Source organism: Microtus oregoni, unplaced genomic scaffold, assembly GCF_018167655.1.
Source record: "Microtus oregoni isolate MIOR12 unplaced genomic scaffold, Mior012 000564F_ref0000201, whole genome shotgun sequence".
Lineage (NCBI taxonomy): Eukaryota > Metazoa > Chordata > Mammalia > Rodentia > Cricetidae > Microtus > Microtus oregoni.
The window spans coordinates 16,482-34,349 of NW_024545065.1; the positions used below are offsets into that span (position 1 = coordinate 16,482).

A 17,868-nucleotide genomic window follows, 5' to 3' on the forward strand; every position below is an offset into this window, starting at 1 on the left:
AACAAAGCTGCACAAAGATGGAAAATACACAGAGAATCTTGATACTGTATGCTATTATGCTCTCTTTAAATTATTTAAACGCTGAGGAAGGAGCAACAGATGCTAAAAGATATTTATTTATAAATACTGCTGAACTATTCCAACATAGATATTATGAATTTGGATCTAAGGATATGATACTTTGGAAAGGAGTTTCTTATTTTGTTTTCACAGAGGATGAGACGCTGTTCATTTCTTCTATTCCAATTTGGTATGATGGACCACGCCCTCCTGAAGGGTTGCAGTGAACATCTTCAGAAAATTGCTTCCCTCAACTGCCAACTGAGATGAAACTAGCACACAGGTTATACCATGAAAGACCTAATTAACGACGTCCCCATTCAGCAGGAAGCAGTTTGGAGAGAAAAAACTGCGCCCATGTTCCCAAATATTGTTTATAAATGTTCTTTTACATTTAAAGGGGGATATGATATAGGTATGAATAATTTGCATTAGTATAGATTTTGCTTTATTGATAGAGATTTACGGTCAATTTTGTTATATGTATATGTATTTCTGATATTGATTAAGGTATTGTGATTGTGTAGTTCATTAAAAAATGTAATGTATAATTAGGAAATATAGGTTGTTAATGGATAATCATCGATAATAGTAAAGCTTGCAGTCATGTTAGTTAGATTTTCTAGATATATTGAGATATTTTAGATAGACATTCTTCATGTCTTTCAAAGATTACAGAATAGGACATTTAATGTTTTAATAACTGAGGACTTTTCATGACAATGAGACACTCTGCTCCTGGCAGCACCAATGTACTTCAAGAGGAAGATGGGCATCGAAGAGGATCCTTATGGAGTTTGATAGCCATTTGGGCAAGAAACTGCTCTTGCCTGGACTGTTGCATAAACTGGACACAGAGAACCCGCAGAGAGAGGACTACTGAACTTGCCTAAGGTGAGATGATCTTTCGGGGTTCCTGATTCATGAAAGAGTCTGCGAGACATTCTGCAGGACACAACAGATAGTGACTGAACTGACTCTGAAATTTCCTGCTTTGTGGAAATGTCTGCTGGAAACTATGGGCCTGTAGGCCGAAGATGGATGCCCCAATGGTACAGAGGAACTTTGGGTGACTGTCCAGGCAGCGAGATGTCTCTGTCATTTCTAGAGTTTTAAAAGCTGCTTACTTCTTGTTTACTTAGGTAATATATCTTTCTGGAGTCTTTGATGGAGTTAAGAATAGTTAGTTATAGTTATAGTTTTCCTTAGTTATGATAAAGATTATTGTAACTTTTACTTGATAACTGTTTTGTTATATGTAATTTTGCTATGTTAAAGCCTTTTTTTTTGTTTAAACCAAAAAAGGGGAAATGATGGAGGAAGTTCATTGGCTAATAAAGGCACTGCCCTGGCCCATTTTATTGGTTAGAGGATAGGTGGGAGGAGTAAACAGAACAAAATGCTGGGAGGAAGAGGAAGTGAGCTCAGAGACTCGACCGCTTTCCTCTCAGGAGCAGACGCCTGAGAGAGACGCCATGCCCCGCTCCCGGGATGAAGCTCCGACCCAGGATGGACATAGGCTAGAATCTTCCCGGTAAGCGCACCTTGGGGTGCTACACACAGATGATTAGAAATGGGCTAAATTAATATGTGAGAATTAGCCTAGAAGAGAATGGGCCAAGCAGTGTTTAAAAGAATACAGTGTCCGTGTAATTATTTTGGGGCATAAGCTAGCCGGGCAGGCAGCTGGGGTGTTGGGGACGCAGCCCCGCCGCCGCCCTTATTACTTCAGGGATTAAGTTCTAAGAGGTTCTGAACTTGTAGTTTATTAAGCAAATACCTGATTTAGTGTAGTTTACTCTGACTCAGTCTGTCTTCAAGGGCCTAAGTGATCTGCTTCTGCCTCCCAAGTGTTGGGATTAAAGGTGTGTGCCGCTATGACTGACAAAAAAGTTTTATTTTTAAAAATTATATGTATGCATATGTGTCAGTGTGGGGGTATATGATCATGTGTGCTGGTACCCTTGAAAGCCAGATGTGTCAGATCTCCTGAAGCTGGAGCTATAACTCTACAAGAATTTGTGAGCCACATGACAAGAATGTAAAGAATCAAACTTGGATTTTCTGGAAGAACATTATGTGCTCTTAATCATTGAACCATCTCTCTAGTCCTTGACTTGGCTTTTATTTTATTTAAGTTTATTTTTATTTATGTGTGTATACATCGGTGTGTGTGTGTGTGTGTGTGTGTGTGTGTGTGTGTGTGTGCACGTGCACATGCACGCATGTGCCTGCAGAAGAGGGATTAGCACCTCCTGGAACTGGAGTTACAGGTGGTTGTGAACTGTCTGATATGGATGCTGGGATCTAACTTTGGTCTTCTGTAAAAGTTGCAAATGTTTTTAACCACTGAGAAATCTCTCCAGCCCTTTGAATAGGCTTTTAAATCTATGTTTTTATTAATTGCTTTTAGTTAGTATATAAAATAATGGATTTTATTATGACATTTTCATACATGTCTATCATTGTACTTTGCTCGTATACACTTTCCCATTAATTACCCTTGTCATCACTCCTCTCTGGGTTTGGCTGCTATTGTGGTTAGGTTTATGTTATTTACTTAACGATTTGCTGAAACACAGTAATTCATAAACTATAAAAAGGGAAAGAGTCAGGATGCAGCTCAGTGGGCCTAGCGTGTACAAGGCCTTGGGATCATAAGAAGTAAAAAAAAAAAAAAACCACAACAAAACCATAATTTATGGGGGAATACATAGTTCTTTAACATAATAGCTTCATCCCAGCTGCTTTGTGGTATAATTAGGATATTGTTAAAATTCACAAAGTTTTAAAATGTGTTTAATAAATTAGGGTACAATTTAAGTATTGTGGAGGGGTTCCTGCAGGCTTACAGCAGGTCGGGGAAAATGATCAGGGTGAGATAAGACTGAAACTTGGATCACATGGATTTTGGTAACCGATGCTGGGCCAGGAATTCTAGAGTCTGACATCAGCTCATTTATTTTTGCTATATTTAAGCATAACACAATTTAGGGAAAAAAGTATTCTAATAACAATTAACTCAGCCCCATGAGTACAACAAAGTTTAAGACATGTCTGCATTGAAACTTTTTACAAAGTACATACAGCTTCATGTGTAAGATGGGTTCTTGTTGACTTAGAAAACAATGGTCAAGATAAGGGCGTAAGAAGAATGACTGAGGTAAATACAATGCCTGGCCCTAAGAAAACATAGAAGTTATTTAGGCTATTATAAGGTACAAATGATGAGTTTTATGGTTTAGAAGTAATGCTCAAGGTGTCAGGGGAAAGAATCTGGGATAAACATAATATTCTGGGTGATATGGGTGGAGGCTGGCTAAACAGATAGCGAATGATTACCAGGCTGCAAACTATATTTTCCCCCAGCATTCTGGGAGAACAGTCAAATATCTTCCCTCTTTGGAGAGATGAGATGTGTGCTTAACTTTTCTTGGCTTCTCCAGTGCTTATCTGTGTGCAGGACTGTTTTTGCAGTCTACAGAGTATAACATGAATTTGATGTTTGCTTATGTGCAATTTCTTCCTGAGAACACAACTGTGCTGAACTAAACTATTTAAAACTACACAGACATGTACTTACCGAACAAGGCCAAGGAACCAAATGAGTCTACATCTGTTGTTGAAGTGTTCCACAGTGTATATGACCTTTCTTTTTTTACTTTATTGTTTATTTATTTATTTATTTATTTATTAAAGATTTCTGTCTCTTCCCCGCCACCGCCTCCCATTTCTCTCCCCCTCCCCCAATCAAGTCCCCCTCCCTCGTCAGCCCAAAGAGCAATCAGGGTTCCCTGCCCTGTGGGAAGTCCAAGGACCGCCCACCTCCATCCAGGTTTAGTAAGGTGAGCATCCAAACTGCCTAGGCTTCCCCAAAGCCAGTACATGCAGTAGGATCAAAAACCCATTGCCATTGTTCTTGAGTTCTCAGTAGTCCTCATTGTCCGTTATGTTCAGCGAGTCCGGTTTTATCCCAGGCTTTTTCAGATCCAGGCCAGCTGGTCTTGGTGAGTTCCCGATAGAACATCCCCATTGTCTCAGTGTGTGGGTGCACCCCTAGCGGTCCTGAGTTCCTTGCTTGTGCTCTCTCTCCTATATGACCTTTCTTTAAGCACATCCTAACTTCTAAGCTATGAGCACCTAACAGCTGCTCTGGTTGCAAAATGGGTGCCTTCCTCTTGTTTTAACTGCCCCCATTCCTCTCAGCCCATTCTAACGTTTCCTCTGTATTTTGTTGTTTTTCTCCTCTGATTTCTATCATTTATTTTATTTTTCTTTTGTTTTCTTCCTCTTACATACAGGCTAGTGGGCAAAAGTACCAACCAGGCGAACTGGCACGAAGAAGGTCAAACACTTCTACAAGCAAAATTCAGGCTCTTTTCAAGGTTTAACTATCAGACCTATTGTAGCACTTATATATTTGACCATTTAACATGTTGGAAACTGTGCCACTGTTTTTATTTTTTTCCGACTAGCTTTCTATCATTTTGTTATGTACAAACATACATTTACTTATGATTGAGACATGGTCTTACTATATAGTCTTGGCTGGCCTAGAACTCACTGTGTAGTGCAGGCTACTCAAACTATTGGTGTATTATTTGTGTTTTAATAAATAAAGCTTGCCTGAAGATCAGAGTGCAAAGCAGCCATAGGAGTCTGCCATACAGGCCAGGGAGTGGTGGCACACACCTTCAATCTCAGCAGTCACACTAGTTAGCCACAGAGGCCAGACAGTTATGGCACACACCTTTAATCGCAGAAGCCACACTAGTTAGCCATAGAGGCCGGGCAGTGGTGGTGCACACCTTTAATCCCATCTCTAGAGAGGAATATAAGACGGGAGGAGACAGCTCTCAGACACAGTCTGAGGATTTGTGGAGGCAGGATTACCTATTTCTGTCTGAGGTAGAGGTAAGAGTCAGTGGCTGGCCACTTTGCTTTTCTGATCTTCAGCTTGAACCCCAATATGTGTCTCTGGGTTTTTATTAGTCGTGCTACATCAACTCACAGAAATCCTCCTGCTTCTTTCTCCACAGTTCTGGGATTAAAGGTGTGCAGCACTATACTAAGCCATACATACAGTTTTAGTACTGTGCTCCTCACCCCATTTTTCTATTCTATAGATTTTAAATTTCTTGACTATACATTTCATGGTGATATTTTCAAAGGGATGCTATCTCATTATAATGGAACTAACTGGCTTTTGAATTTACAGCATATCTTTATTGTGAACTTTCAAAGAAATTTTTGAATATTTTTTGAAAAGATTATTTTTTATTTTATGTACTGAGTATTTCACCTGCATATATGTATGTGAACAACATGGGTACCTGTTACCCATAAGGCTTAGAAGGTAGCTTTGGAGCCTCTGGAACTGGAATTACAGATGTTTGTGAGCTGTCATGTGCATGCTGGGAATTGAGCCCGCATCCTGTGGACGAGCAAAAGGTGCTGTTAACCAAGGAACCATCTCTCTATCACCCAAGGATACCTTTTCTAAAAATATTATTTGAGATGGTCCTGCTATTTAGCGTAGACTGGTCTCAAACTCTTGATCTGCCTGCCCTAGCCTGAGTCCTGAGATTACAAACATGTGTCACCGCAGCAAAAAATCCTTTTTAGAAATACAGAAATTTGTGGGCTACAGTGTTATACTTCAACTCACGTATATGGTGTATAATGATGAAATTGAAGTAATTAATATTTTAACATCCTTAACTTGACAATGTTCTTTAATGAAAGAAAAAAAATCTCACCTACAGAGGCAATGAAATCGAAGAAGTCACTGACAACACTTGGATGGTCAGGATTGAAGAAAAAAAAAACAATCTGAGTTTCTCAAATTTTTTTTGTAGCTGTTTTGTTTTGCTTTTGGTTTTTCCAGACAGGGTTTCTCTGTGTAACAGCAATGGCTGTCCTGGAACTCATTTTGTAGATCAGGCTGGCTTCAGAATCAACAGAGATCCACCTGTTTCTGCTTCCTGAGTGCTGGGATTAAAGGTGTGCGCCACCACTGCCCAGTTAGAATTTCCCAATTCTTTTTTTATATAGTAACTTTTCTTTTTTAATTTTTTAAATTTACTTTTTAAAATTTCATTTTACATTCCAACCACAGTGTTCCCCAAATCTTAATTCACTATTATCAACTACAAGTCTCTAGGAGACAGACAACTCTATGTGGTAGTCAGAAGACTCCAATTTGGGGGAGTCAATACAGATAGAGCCATTAACTGAAAGAAGAAGATACAACAAGAGCAGCTTGCTCAGAGCTCTTCTCCCAGCTCATTACCTGTTCTGCGTTCCCACTGAAGACTCCATCAAGGATAAAGTATGTCCAGAACAATGGCCATTCGCACTCAATGTTTTCAAATAACTTCAGCTCAGCTGGTTCATAGTATAGACGATTTGGATCCTAGACAAAAATAGAATAAAGTCTGTCCTGTCGCTCAGAGATTGGATTTATATCCTTAGTTTAGAGGTATTGTAGTAGGAGTTTTACTAGACCATCTGTTTCAAAGATGGCATCAGGGAAGCAAGTGCTCTATGAAAACGTCCAATGACTAGTCTTGAAATAATAAGGAATCACAAGAGATATACGAAAATGTGTGTTACTTTTCTTGTTCCATGATAAACTAATCTGACAAAATCAACTCAAGTGAAGCAAGAGTTTACTTTGGCTCACAGTTCAAGGGTACAATTCATCATGAAGGACAGAGAAGGTGGCAGAAGCTTCGGCAGCTGATCACAACTGCTTCTACAGTCAGGAAGAGTACAATAAATGCTGGAATGCAGCTAGCTTTTCCTTTCCATGCAGCCCAGGCCTTCAACCCAGGAAATATTGCCACTCGCTTTTAGGGTAGATCTTCCTACTTTAATTAACCTACTAATACCCTCACAGGTATAACCAAAGGCTCGTCTCCTTGATCCCGTCAAGCTGACAATATTAACTAACCATCAGTGTAGGACTGCTTTGTAATCAACCTGAGAGAGGCAACACTAGGCACAGATGGCCTTTGTGGGAAAGAATGAATGGCCTGTACAAGAAGGGAATCCTGGCAAGTCTTCAGAATGAGGGGATCCAAAGACAGAGAGCCAAGAACCATGAGAGTGCAGTACTGTGGAAATCCAAATGGAAAAAACTTCAAGAAAAGGGCAAAAGTCAAACTCCGGGCTGAAGAAGAAAGTAGAAGTGCGGAAGTAGACAAGATTTCACACTTAATTTAAAAAGAACATAGTTCCTCTCTTCTGTGTGGTGCTGGGACTGGAACGCAGGGCATTGAGCATGCTACACAAGCACTCATAATAGTTCTTGAAAAGCTGGCCCAAGCCATACTTTTTTTTTCAAGGAGAACTTTTGACTAGTAAAACTAAAGGAACTTATATTTTCACAAACAAGTTCTGTTTATAACTAACCAAATACAAACTACTAATCTTGGAACAGTTTAGGTTTGGTGTCCTTAAGGCTTGATGGGCTGATATTTTATCCATATTGTGAAGTACTAGTGGGGAGAAATGGAATAAACTACAGAACTTAGAGGTGGAGGCTGCAGGACAGATCAGGATTCAGTAAGGCCATTAGGGTGGAGACTGAGCCTCTGGCTTTGTCAAAAGGAAAGAGACCAGAAGGGATTGGGGCACACCAGTACTCCCTGGATCACACCTTGGGATTCTTGTCAGCAGATGTGGACCTCTTGATTCTGAGCCTACAGAACTGTGAGCCCAAGTGTACCCATTTTACAACTCAGTCTGCGGTACTGTGTCCCAGACAACAGAAAAGGGACTACGACAGGCAGACAAAAAGATGTACTGATGGAAAGTGCCTTTCCTTTGGATTGATTAAATATTTTGGGGGCATATTTGGATATTATGTAAATGTTATTTGTATTTAAAACTGTCCATAGATTTTAGCATCTATCGGTAGTTCTTTCCTTAAACTAATCAACTAAAAGAAAGGAAAAACAGCCTTTATTTTATTTACTTTTGAACATATTATTATTATTAATTTATTTACTACCGATGTCAAAACTTGGCAGCAAAGTCCAATAAATACAACAAACATCACTTATTATTCCCTTTAATGATCTGCAAAAATTCTATCAGCAAGGTAACTTATCTCTGAATGAGGCTACAAAGAAAAGGGACAATTCTGCCCAATTTCCCTGTGGTGAAAGGAAACCTACCTTTTTTTTAAGGCTTATTTATTATGTATAGAGTTCTTCCTGCATGTACACTTGCCACCAGAAGAGGGCACCAGATCTCATTGTAGATGGTTGTGAACCACCATGCAGGTACTAGGAATTGAACTTTTGACCTCTGTAATGGCAGCTAGTGCTCTTAAAAGCCGAGCCAGCTCTCCAGCCCCAGAAACCTACCTCTTTAGGAGTTTTATATCCATCTCGTAGAAAACGACAGCAACCATAACGACCCTGGGGACACAGAGAAAAAGGCCCTGAAGTTTGTATATCTGTATGACTCCACAAGCAGAAGCACATCCTCAAACATCTCCATGTACCAATCTCTCACCACCACAGACACAGAACTCAAAATCAGCTCAGCAGCAGCAACAGCAACAGCAGCAATGTCCTTTCAAGCAAGAAGTATGTTACAGGTTCTTCCCCAAAACAGCATGCTTAGCAGTATCTTCTCCACGACTGTCCACCTTAGGCCAAGCCTACAACAAGCTAATTACCAATCTGTGCAGTTCTTCCCACAGTACATACAGCTCCCAAGAGACCATAGTTTATTTTTTAAATATATTTTCAATTTTTTGAAATTATCTTAGACTTATAAAAGTTACAAACACTACATACTCTCACTATGCCCATCAAATCTCATCTCCTTATATTAACTAATGTAACTACAGGAACATACATTAGAACTAAAACTTAACTTTGATATGCTAATATTAATTGAATTATAAAACCTATTTAGATTTCACTGAGTTTTCAATCACTGTCCTTTTTTATTCTATTCCAGGATCCAGTTCAAAATCCCACATCACAGGACTCAGGTGATGGCCCAGTGGGTAAAGTATTTCCTGAGTAATCATAAGGACCCAATACTCAGTATTTGGATCATTTTCTTTCCTGTCCCCCAGCTCCTCCCAGATCCTTCCCATCTCCTCACTACCCACCCAACTTTCATGTTCTCTGTTTCTCTAAGAAAGAAAAACAAACAAAAAGAAAAGCAGGAAGATTAAAAGTACCAAAATAGGCCAGGCGGTGGTGGCGCATGCCTTTAATTCCAGCTCTCAGGAGGCAGAGGCAGGAGGATCTCTGGGAGTTCAAGGCCAGCCTGGTCTACAAGAGCTGGTTCCAGGCCAGGCTCTAAAACTACAGTGAAACCCTGTCTCAAAACACCAAAAAACAAACAAACAAGCAAACAAACAAAAGTACCAAAATAAAGAACATAGCATCCAATCTGTGTTGTCTTAGACATGGAACCTACCCTGGAGTGTGATTGGTAACACTCACTGACACTCCATTAGAGAAAACTGATTTTCTCTTCCTGGCAGACATCAATTGCAAATAACTTCTTGGTTAAGGATGGGATTTTGTGTTCATTTCCCCTTCTCTATACTAAGATTTTGTCTGGTTTGAACCCGAGTAGATCTTGTGAGTACTGTCACAGTCTCTGAGTTAACATGGTATCAGTCCTATCATGTCTGGATGGCACTGTTTGTTTCCTTTGAGTCATTCACCAGCTCTGTCTCCTAAACTCTTTATGACTCCTCTTCCACATAGATTCCTGAGCCTTGAGGCCAGGGTTTTGGATGAAGACAACCCATTTAGGGCTGAGTGTTCCAAAGGCTTCTTACTCTTTGCACATTGTCCACTTGTGGGTTTCTGTGTTAATTACCATCTACTGCAAGAAGAAATTTGACATTAACAATCTTCTTTTGGGGGGGGGGGTATGAGACAGAGTCTCTCTATGTAAACCTTGGCTGTCCAGGAACTCACTCTGTAGACCAGACTGGTGAACTCACAGAGGATTACCAGCTTCTGCCTCCCAGGAACTGGATTCAAGGTGCATACCACCATGACCAGCCATTCCCAACCCTTTTTGAGTTCTTTACTTTCTGAAGCCTTAAGATGCTTCAGATCTTTTATATCTTCCCTAATGTGATCCTCAAATCAACCACTTATCAAGGATTCCTGATCCACTTTGGGGGGTAATGAGTCTGGGGAGAGGGGAGGTAGAGTAGGTAGATAGGGAAGGCTGTGGTCAGGATTTAGTGTGAAAAAAAGAATCATACTATCTCAGAGATTATTAACTTGTTCTTTTTACTATTGAGTAGTATTCAATAGGGATAGAGTATAATTTGTTTCTCAGTTGAAGGTGGTTTCCAGGTTCTTGCAATTATGGCTGAAGCTGCTACAGACATTTGTGAGTTTTCGTGTGAGTGTACACTATCAATTTTAGGGGAGATACTGAGGAGTAAGGTGTAACATGAAGGGGGCCTGGCTTGTGGTTTGTGTTTTCTGTCCTGCCCAGTACCCGACAACTGTTTATCCCCAAAGAAAATCACACATTGGTCTCCATTAATTATAAGCTGATTGGCCCATTAGCTCTAGCCTCTCACTGGCTAACTCTCACATCTTGATTAACCCATTTTTCTGATCTATGTTAGCCATGTGGCTCAGTACCTTTTTTCAGTGGGGCAGATCACATCCTGCTGCTTCAGTGGTCTGGGCAGGAGTGGGAGGAATCAACTTCCTCCTTCCCAGAATTCTCCTGTTCTCATTACATTATTTCTACTTCCTGTCTGGTTTTCCCGCCTATATTTCCTGCCTGGCCAATAAGCGTTTATTTAAAACATGATTGACAGAATACAGACAATTCTCCCACACCAGTAAGGATGTTTGTGGGATCACACATTACATATGTGCATATATACTAAAGTTATATATAAGAGTATGCCAACTGTTCTCCAAAGTGTATGTCCCATTCCCAACAGTAATGACTGCTTTTGAAAGCTTTGTAGAGAAACTACTGACAAGAGCGTAACTTAAAGGTTTCTTGAAATTCCTGGCATATGTTATACTCAAAGGCCTAAAAGCACTAATCTTCCTTTAAACTCCCAGCTCTAAAGAGAAGAAAGGCACATGTGTACATACCTGAAGCTTGGTGATGATCTCCTGTTTGGTGAGCTCTACCAAATGGCTGTCCTCTACAGCAAAGGCTGGGAAAGAGATCACTGACAGCAGACTGGCATCAACTTCTTTGGATGTTGAAGCCCGGGGCAGCAGTGAATTTAGGATTGACTAAGAGAAAGGTAGCAAAATATAGTTTATTATTAGATACTTTTGTTAAGAGGTGAGACCAGGAGCTTTGGTTCAAAAAGATTTATGTGGAACAAAAGCTTTCAGAATAAAACCCAAATTTTATTAAAAAGTGAGATCCTAAAAGTAGCTTGCTTGGTATTGAATCCCTTTTCTTTGTCCTGCTCTCAATGCTTCCCCATTGTGATTGGAAAGCATCTGTGGGACACACACAACCCTGTTGGTTTCTTAGGCTCTAGATAAAAATAAAGCTGAGGTTAGAAAGATGAATCAGTGGTTAAGAACACTGGTTGTTCTTCCAGAGGACTGGGCAGCTCACAACCATCCATAACTTCAACACCCTTTTCGACCCTGCATGGGCACAAGGCATGAATATGGTGCAAATATATACCCAGACCAAACCCCCATACACACAAAATAATAAATAAATTTTAAATAATAAAACTAAGACAAACTACAGCTTCTGGGAAGAGTAGGGGAAGGATCAATTATGCCTCTAAGATATTTTCAAATTAATTTTCAGCAAGTGTGAAAAATAATGGGTTTCTTTATATTTTAGACACATATATCATTGCACTTAGCTATTTTTTCACCCATATTTCCATACCCCCATTTTACTCCTGCTAATCTTTTTCCTATCTACAAATGATCCTTTTCTTCTTCCATGACATATTTTATCCACAGAAAATGTTTTCGAAATTAGAAGCTGAAATTATGTTCACTAGCATACCTTATAGGATACAATCAGGGCTGAAGAAAAGGAGAAATTTCACATACCAGAGAAAAGAAACTTTTGATACAGGTGACAATCATAAACAAAACTAAGGGTGAACTTTTACCAGACTAATAGTCTAATGTCCAAAAATCTAAGCAGAAAACAAGGGACAATGTTTCGGATCCACCCTTCTGAACACTTAGGTCATATCTTGTTTCCTTTTTATGCTTACAAAAAATGATTCTTGGAAAATGAAACCACAGGCCCTTGATATAATAGCAATAGATAGCTGGTTATACTATGGTGGGTTCATTTTATAATTATAACTGAGACAAGAAGACCGCTGTGGTGGTTTGAAGTTTCAGATGTCCAAGCCAGTCGCAGTGTCTTTTTCTTCCTGCTGCATGTGGATCCAGATGTAGAACACTCAGCTCCTCCAGCACCATGTCTGCCTGTGTGTTCCCATGCTTCCTGCAATGCTGATAATGGACCAAACCTCTGAAACTGTAAGTCAGCCACCCCAATTAAATGCTTTCATTTATAAGAGTTGCTGTGGTCATGCTGTCTCTTCACAGCAATAGAACACAGATTAAGACAGAAGTTGGTACCAGGGACTGAAGTATTACTGTGACAGGCCTGATCATATTGTTGGTGGAATGTGTGGGCTTTGGGACTTTAGATTAGTAAAGCAGCTGAATGCTTTAAAATGGGTTTAATGGACAATACCATTAGGAATGTGGAAGATATTGGTGCTGAGAGCAATGTAGATTATGACAGCCTGGCTCAAGAGGTTTCAGAGGAGAGAAATATTAGCAAGTGGCCTAGAGACTGTTCTTGTGATATTTTTGGCAAAGAATGTGACTGCTTTATGCCCTTGTCAAAAGTTTGCCTGATGATAAATTGAAGAATTCTGGTTTAATGGCATTGGCAGAGGAGATTTCAAAACAGCCTAGTATAGATTCTGTTTCATGGTTATTAGTGTTCACTCTTATGCATGTCTATAATGAAAATCAGCAAGCTGAGCAAAGAAAAATACATAATGTACAGTTTGGGGAAAAGGGGGGGGCACCAGGAAGTGTAATGGCACTAAGTTCAGTGTTAAGGGAGATAAAAAACTAAAAGAAAAGCCCGATGCTAAATAGAATAAAGAGAGTGGTGACCTCATGGCAAGATCCCACCCAGCTAAGTTTCCAACTTGTGAAAAGGAATTAAAGAAAATTTTTAAGCAGTGAAGAAAACCACAGAAAACAGAAAGCTCATGCAGATAAAATTGAACCAGATGTCCCAGCCCCAGCAAGCAGCAGAACTTGGCAGCTTCAGTTATATGATTCTGGCTTAAGAGCCAGGGATACAAGAAAGGGGTTGTGGAATTTCTCTTCACTGCAAAGAAAGCCACGGAGGCCAGACATGTTTAGGGGTGTCCCTGAATGGAGGCCCAGAGAGGCCACTGCATGAAGTGGGGAAGGTGAAGCCTTGATTGTGTTGGAGATCCCAAAATGTTGGAGATGGCAGAGCTATGGGAAACCTGCCAAAGAGAATTGCTAACAGTGAGTGAAGCCAGTCCAAGAGAGAGAAGTGTGTTACAGTCAACAAAGCTGGAAGGAGTTGGAGATCAGAAGAACATTTTGACATCAGACATGGAGATGTAGTTTGGAGTTTGCCCAGCTTGTTTTTGGTCTTGCTTTAATCCAGTATTTCCTCACTGCATTCCCTTTCTCCCTTTTGGAATATAATGTATATTCTGTGTCACTGTATGTTGGAAGCATGCGATCTGGTTTTTTTTTTTTTTATTTTGCTTTTACAATTAAGAGATTGCCAGGAGTCTCAGAAGGGTTTTTGGACTTATGCCTTTTAAACAGTGTTGTGACTATTATAGACTATGGAGACGTTCAAAGATGGACTGAACACAATGTTGAATTATCTTATGGCTACAAGCCTATGGTAGTCAGGGAGTGGAATGTGGTGGTTTGACTAGGAATGGCTCCCACAGGCTTATATATTTGAATGCTTGGTCAGCAGGGAGTAGTACTACTACAAAGAATTAAGAGGTATGGCCCCATTGAAGGAAGTGTGTCATTAGAGGTAGATTTTGGGGTTTCAGAAGCCCAAATCAGTCCCTGTATCTCTCTCTCCCTCTTGCCTACAGATCCAGATAAAGAACTCTCAGCTACTTTTCCAGCACCATGTCTGCCTGCATGATGCCATGCTTCCCACCATGTTAATAATAGACTAAAGCTTTTGAAACTTTAAGCAAGCCCCAATTAAATGCTTTTTTATGAGCTGTTGCACTCATGGTGTTTCTTCACAGGAACAGCACATTGACTAAGACAAACATTATCTATCTTATAGCTCATGCTAGTATCAGGTTTATCTTAGTATAGAATGGTTGATAAAGATGTTTCTGATCACATGGTAATAATAATGTGATGAACTGCTCTCTTTAAGCTAAAGCCTGTGCTAAGTCTGAATCTGGGCAAGAATAAAATTTGTGATTCCATGGTCCATTATTTCCTTACCTGGCAGTGTTGTACTTCATCAGCCAGAACATGGATAACTGATTGTGGCCCACCTTTCACACCAAACAAGTCTAATTCATCTAGTGCTTCCAGGGCTGCCTGTAAGAAGCAATGGAAGAAAGGGCAACGTCAGTGGCAGAACACATATTTAGTATGTGTAATGCCCAGGGTTCAAACCCCAGAACCAAAAGAAAAGAAAAATCAAGAATGATACATATATTTTCTTCTTAGTATCTTATCAATGTTACATGATGTTGCCTTTGATTATATTTAATGGAACAGAAAATAAAATAACATTATTTATTCCTAGGAGCTTATGAATTTTACTTTGTCTCACATACTGCCCAAGGGAAAATTAAAATTGAGTTCACATCACTATCCAGTCAAGTAGTGTGCTTTAAAAGAGTAATTTGAACATAGTCTATGGATTTATAGGGAATCATTATTTCAGCAGGGAAGCTCCAACTAAGATACTAGCACATAAGAAATGCTAAACAGCCAAGAAGTGGTGGCACATGCCTTTAGTTCCAGTACTTGAGAAGCAGAGGCAGGCAGATCTCTGTGAGTTCGAGGCCAGTCTGGTCTACAGAGTGAGTTCCAGAAAGTCAGGATTGTTACACAGAGAAACTGTCTCAAAAATAAAAACAAAAAACAACAAAAATGCTAAACACTGACATAGTCAGACCCTATCAAAAAATTGAGAAACAAATGAGTACATGTTTAAAAGTTGTATGGCTACAAGATAATATATGAATTATTAGGCACTGACTCATAGCTGAGTTTCCATAGAGAGGCAAATGTCCTAAAAAGATACTATATTTAACTTTTAAACAAATGCTATTAGTTGGTAATGCAAAGGAAAAAGTTTTCATGTTTTTTTTTAAAAATATACACTGTGTTTTCATAGATTGTAGTGATTCTCCATAGTAACAGATCTGCCAAAGTTATTCCTCATGTCTACCTAAATCTTTGAACCCCTTGATCATTTAAATTCTTCCCCTTCCATTTATCCTAGTCATCATCACTAGGCTCTACTTTGAGAGGTTGATTTTTTAGTTTTAAATATAAGTAAAATCATGCTTTAAGAAAATTGCCAAGTGTGGGGGCATGTGCATATCTGAGACAGAAGGGCTGGAAATCTGAGGCTGTCCTGAATTATATTGTGAGATTCTGTCTCATGATGTGGGATTCCCCTCTGTATGCTATGAATATGTCTTATTACCACTGGTTAATAAAGAAGCTGCTTAGGCCTATGGCAGGGCAGAATAGAGCTAGGCAGGAAAACTAAACTGAATGCAGGGAGAAAGAAGGCAGTGTCAGGCAGACGCCATGTAGCTGCTGAAGGAGAAAGATGTTGGAACCTTACTGGTAAGCCACAGCCTAAAGGCAACACATAGATTAACAGAAATGGGTCAATTTAAGATGTAAAAGCTAGCTAGGAATATGCCTGAACCATTGACCAAACTTTGTTGTAATTAATATAGTTTCTGTGTGATTATTTGGGTCTGGGTGGCTGGAAAACAAAAGCTGTCTCTGATTACAGTCTCAAAAGAATTTTTAGAAATTATTAATTTCTTGCTTTTCTATATGTGTTTCTGATGACAAAAGTAAAACATACTTTAATTTTTGAAAGAACATTTATTTTGTGTACACTGGTGAGGCATGCTCATAGAATTCCTTATTCTACCATGTGGGTTCTGGGAATTGAACTTAGGTCATCAGGACTGGTGGCAAGCACCTCTACCTGCTAAGCCAACCCATCAGCCTATTAATATTTCTTTTAATAATACTATATGAGCATATATGTGTGTATGATGTGTATGTGTGAGTTCAGGTTTGTGTGTGCCATGGTGCATGTGTGAAGGACAGAAAATGACTTGGAGAATGAGTTGTCTTTACTTTTACATGGGTTCTGATATTAAACTCAGGTGGCTAAGCTTGCATGGCAAGCACTTTACCCATGGAGCTATCCATTAGCCTACTGTTAATGTTATTGATGTTTTCTATTAGTTTTCTCCTTTGGTATCTTGCTTTTAAAATGTTTTTTTCTTGATTGAAAAAATTTTTGACTTTTTTGATATTTTTGAGACATAGTCTCATGTAGCCAAGGCTTGTCTCAGATACACATAAAGTCCGGGCTGACCATGAACTCTGATTCTCCTGCCTCTGCCATTTGAAGTAATAGGATTATTAGCATGTACCACTGATCTTAGCTGTACCTTTTTATAATTAATATAGAATATAAGTTTTTCTTTGTTATAGAAACTATTTTGGTATAATATTGTCTCATATGATTGTAATAAAATAAATTTGGTTATTTACTAATTGCTGTAAACCTAGGCTATCTTCCATTTTGTTGTTGTAGAAATAACACTTTGATAAATATCTCTTGCCAAATTGCAAATATTTCGAGGTCCTGGTTGGTATTTCTAACAATATCTAGCACACAGAATAGCAGGCTTATTGTTCAGCTAACAAATAATTATTTGTTTTCATTTTGAAATATTTAAGCATTAATTTCTTGAAGTAGAAGCACTATGCCAAAGGGTACGGAAAATTTTGAGATGCAATGTTAAATATATATACATATATATGTATATATAATTTACCAATATAAATTATACTAGCAGTACATAACAGTACTCTTCTTAATACAAAATATCTTAATTTTCTACTTTGAGTTTAAAGGTATGTTTCTGCATTCACTTGCTTTAAACTTCCAATAAGGTTAGATATTATCTCAAGTATTTATTGGTTATCTCTATTTCCTCAATTATGAGGCCAGCCTGACCTTGTCTTGGGAGCACGAAGTATTTCTGGGTGATTTCCCTGGAAAAATAACACCTAAACTGAGAGACCTAAGGATAAGTAGAAGTTGAGCAAGCACCAAAAACTCATTAACAGAATGGGAAAGAATAGCAAAACTACAGTAGATTAAGCTACTGGGCAACACCTTAGTGATCAAAGACAGAATCGATGGTAATGGGACAAATTTATATCGTGCATTTTTTTTTTTTTTTTTTTTTTTTTTTGGTTTTTCGAGACAGGGTTTCTCTGTGGCTTTGGAGCCTGTCCTGGAACTCGCTCTGTAGACCAGGCTGGCCTTGAACTCACAGAGATCCGCCTGCCTCTTCCTCCTGAGTGCTGGGATTAAAGGCGTGCGCCACCACCGCCCGGCTAACATGCATTTTCTGATGACAGATGATGGATAGCAGTGCCTTTGTGATGGTCTTCCTAAAAACACATAACCTGAATCATGAAGAAGTACCACACAAAATAAAAGTATTGGTTT

General features: G+C 39.2%; 1 protein-coding gene across 1 annotated transcript in view; it reads right to left on the reverse strand.

Moving 5' to 3' along the window:
* LOC121445767 (phosphorylase b kinase regulatory subunit alpha, skeletal muscle isoform-like) overlaps positions 1–14,675 on the reverse strand; it is a gene marked incomplete at both ends in the record, with an annotated part of 30,538 nt that extends 15,863 nt beyond the window's left edge. The window contains 4 exons of the mRNA XM_041647910.1: positions 6,353–6,475; positions 8,436–8,489; positions 11,181–11,327; positions 14,577–14,675. Of these exons, the coding sequence (XP_041503844.1) occupies positions 6,353–6,475; positions 8,436–8,489; positions 11,181–11,327; positions 14,577–14,675 (423 nt within the window). The remainder of the gene's footprint in view (positions 1–6,352; positions 6,476–8,435; positions 8,490–11,180; positions 11,328–14,576) is intronic.
* Positions 14,676–17,868: the final 3,193 nt, after the last annotated feature.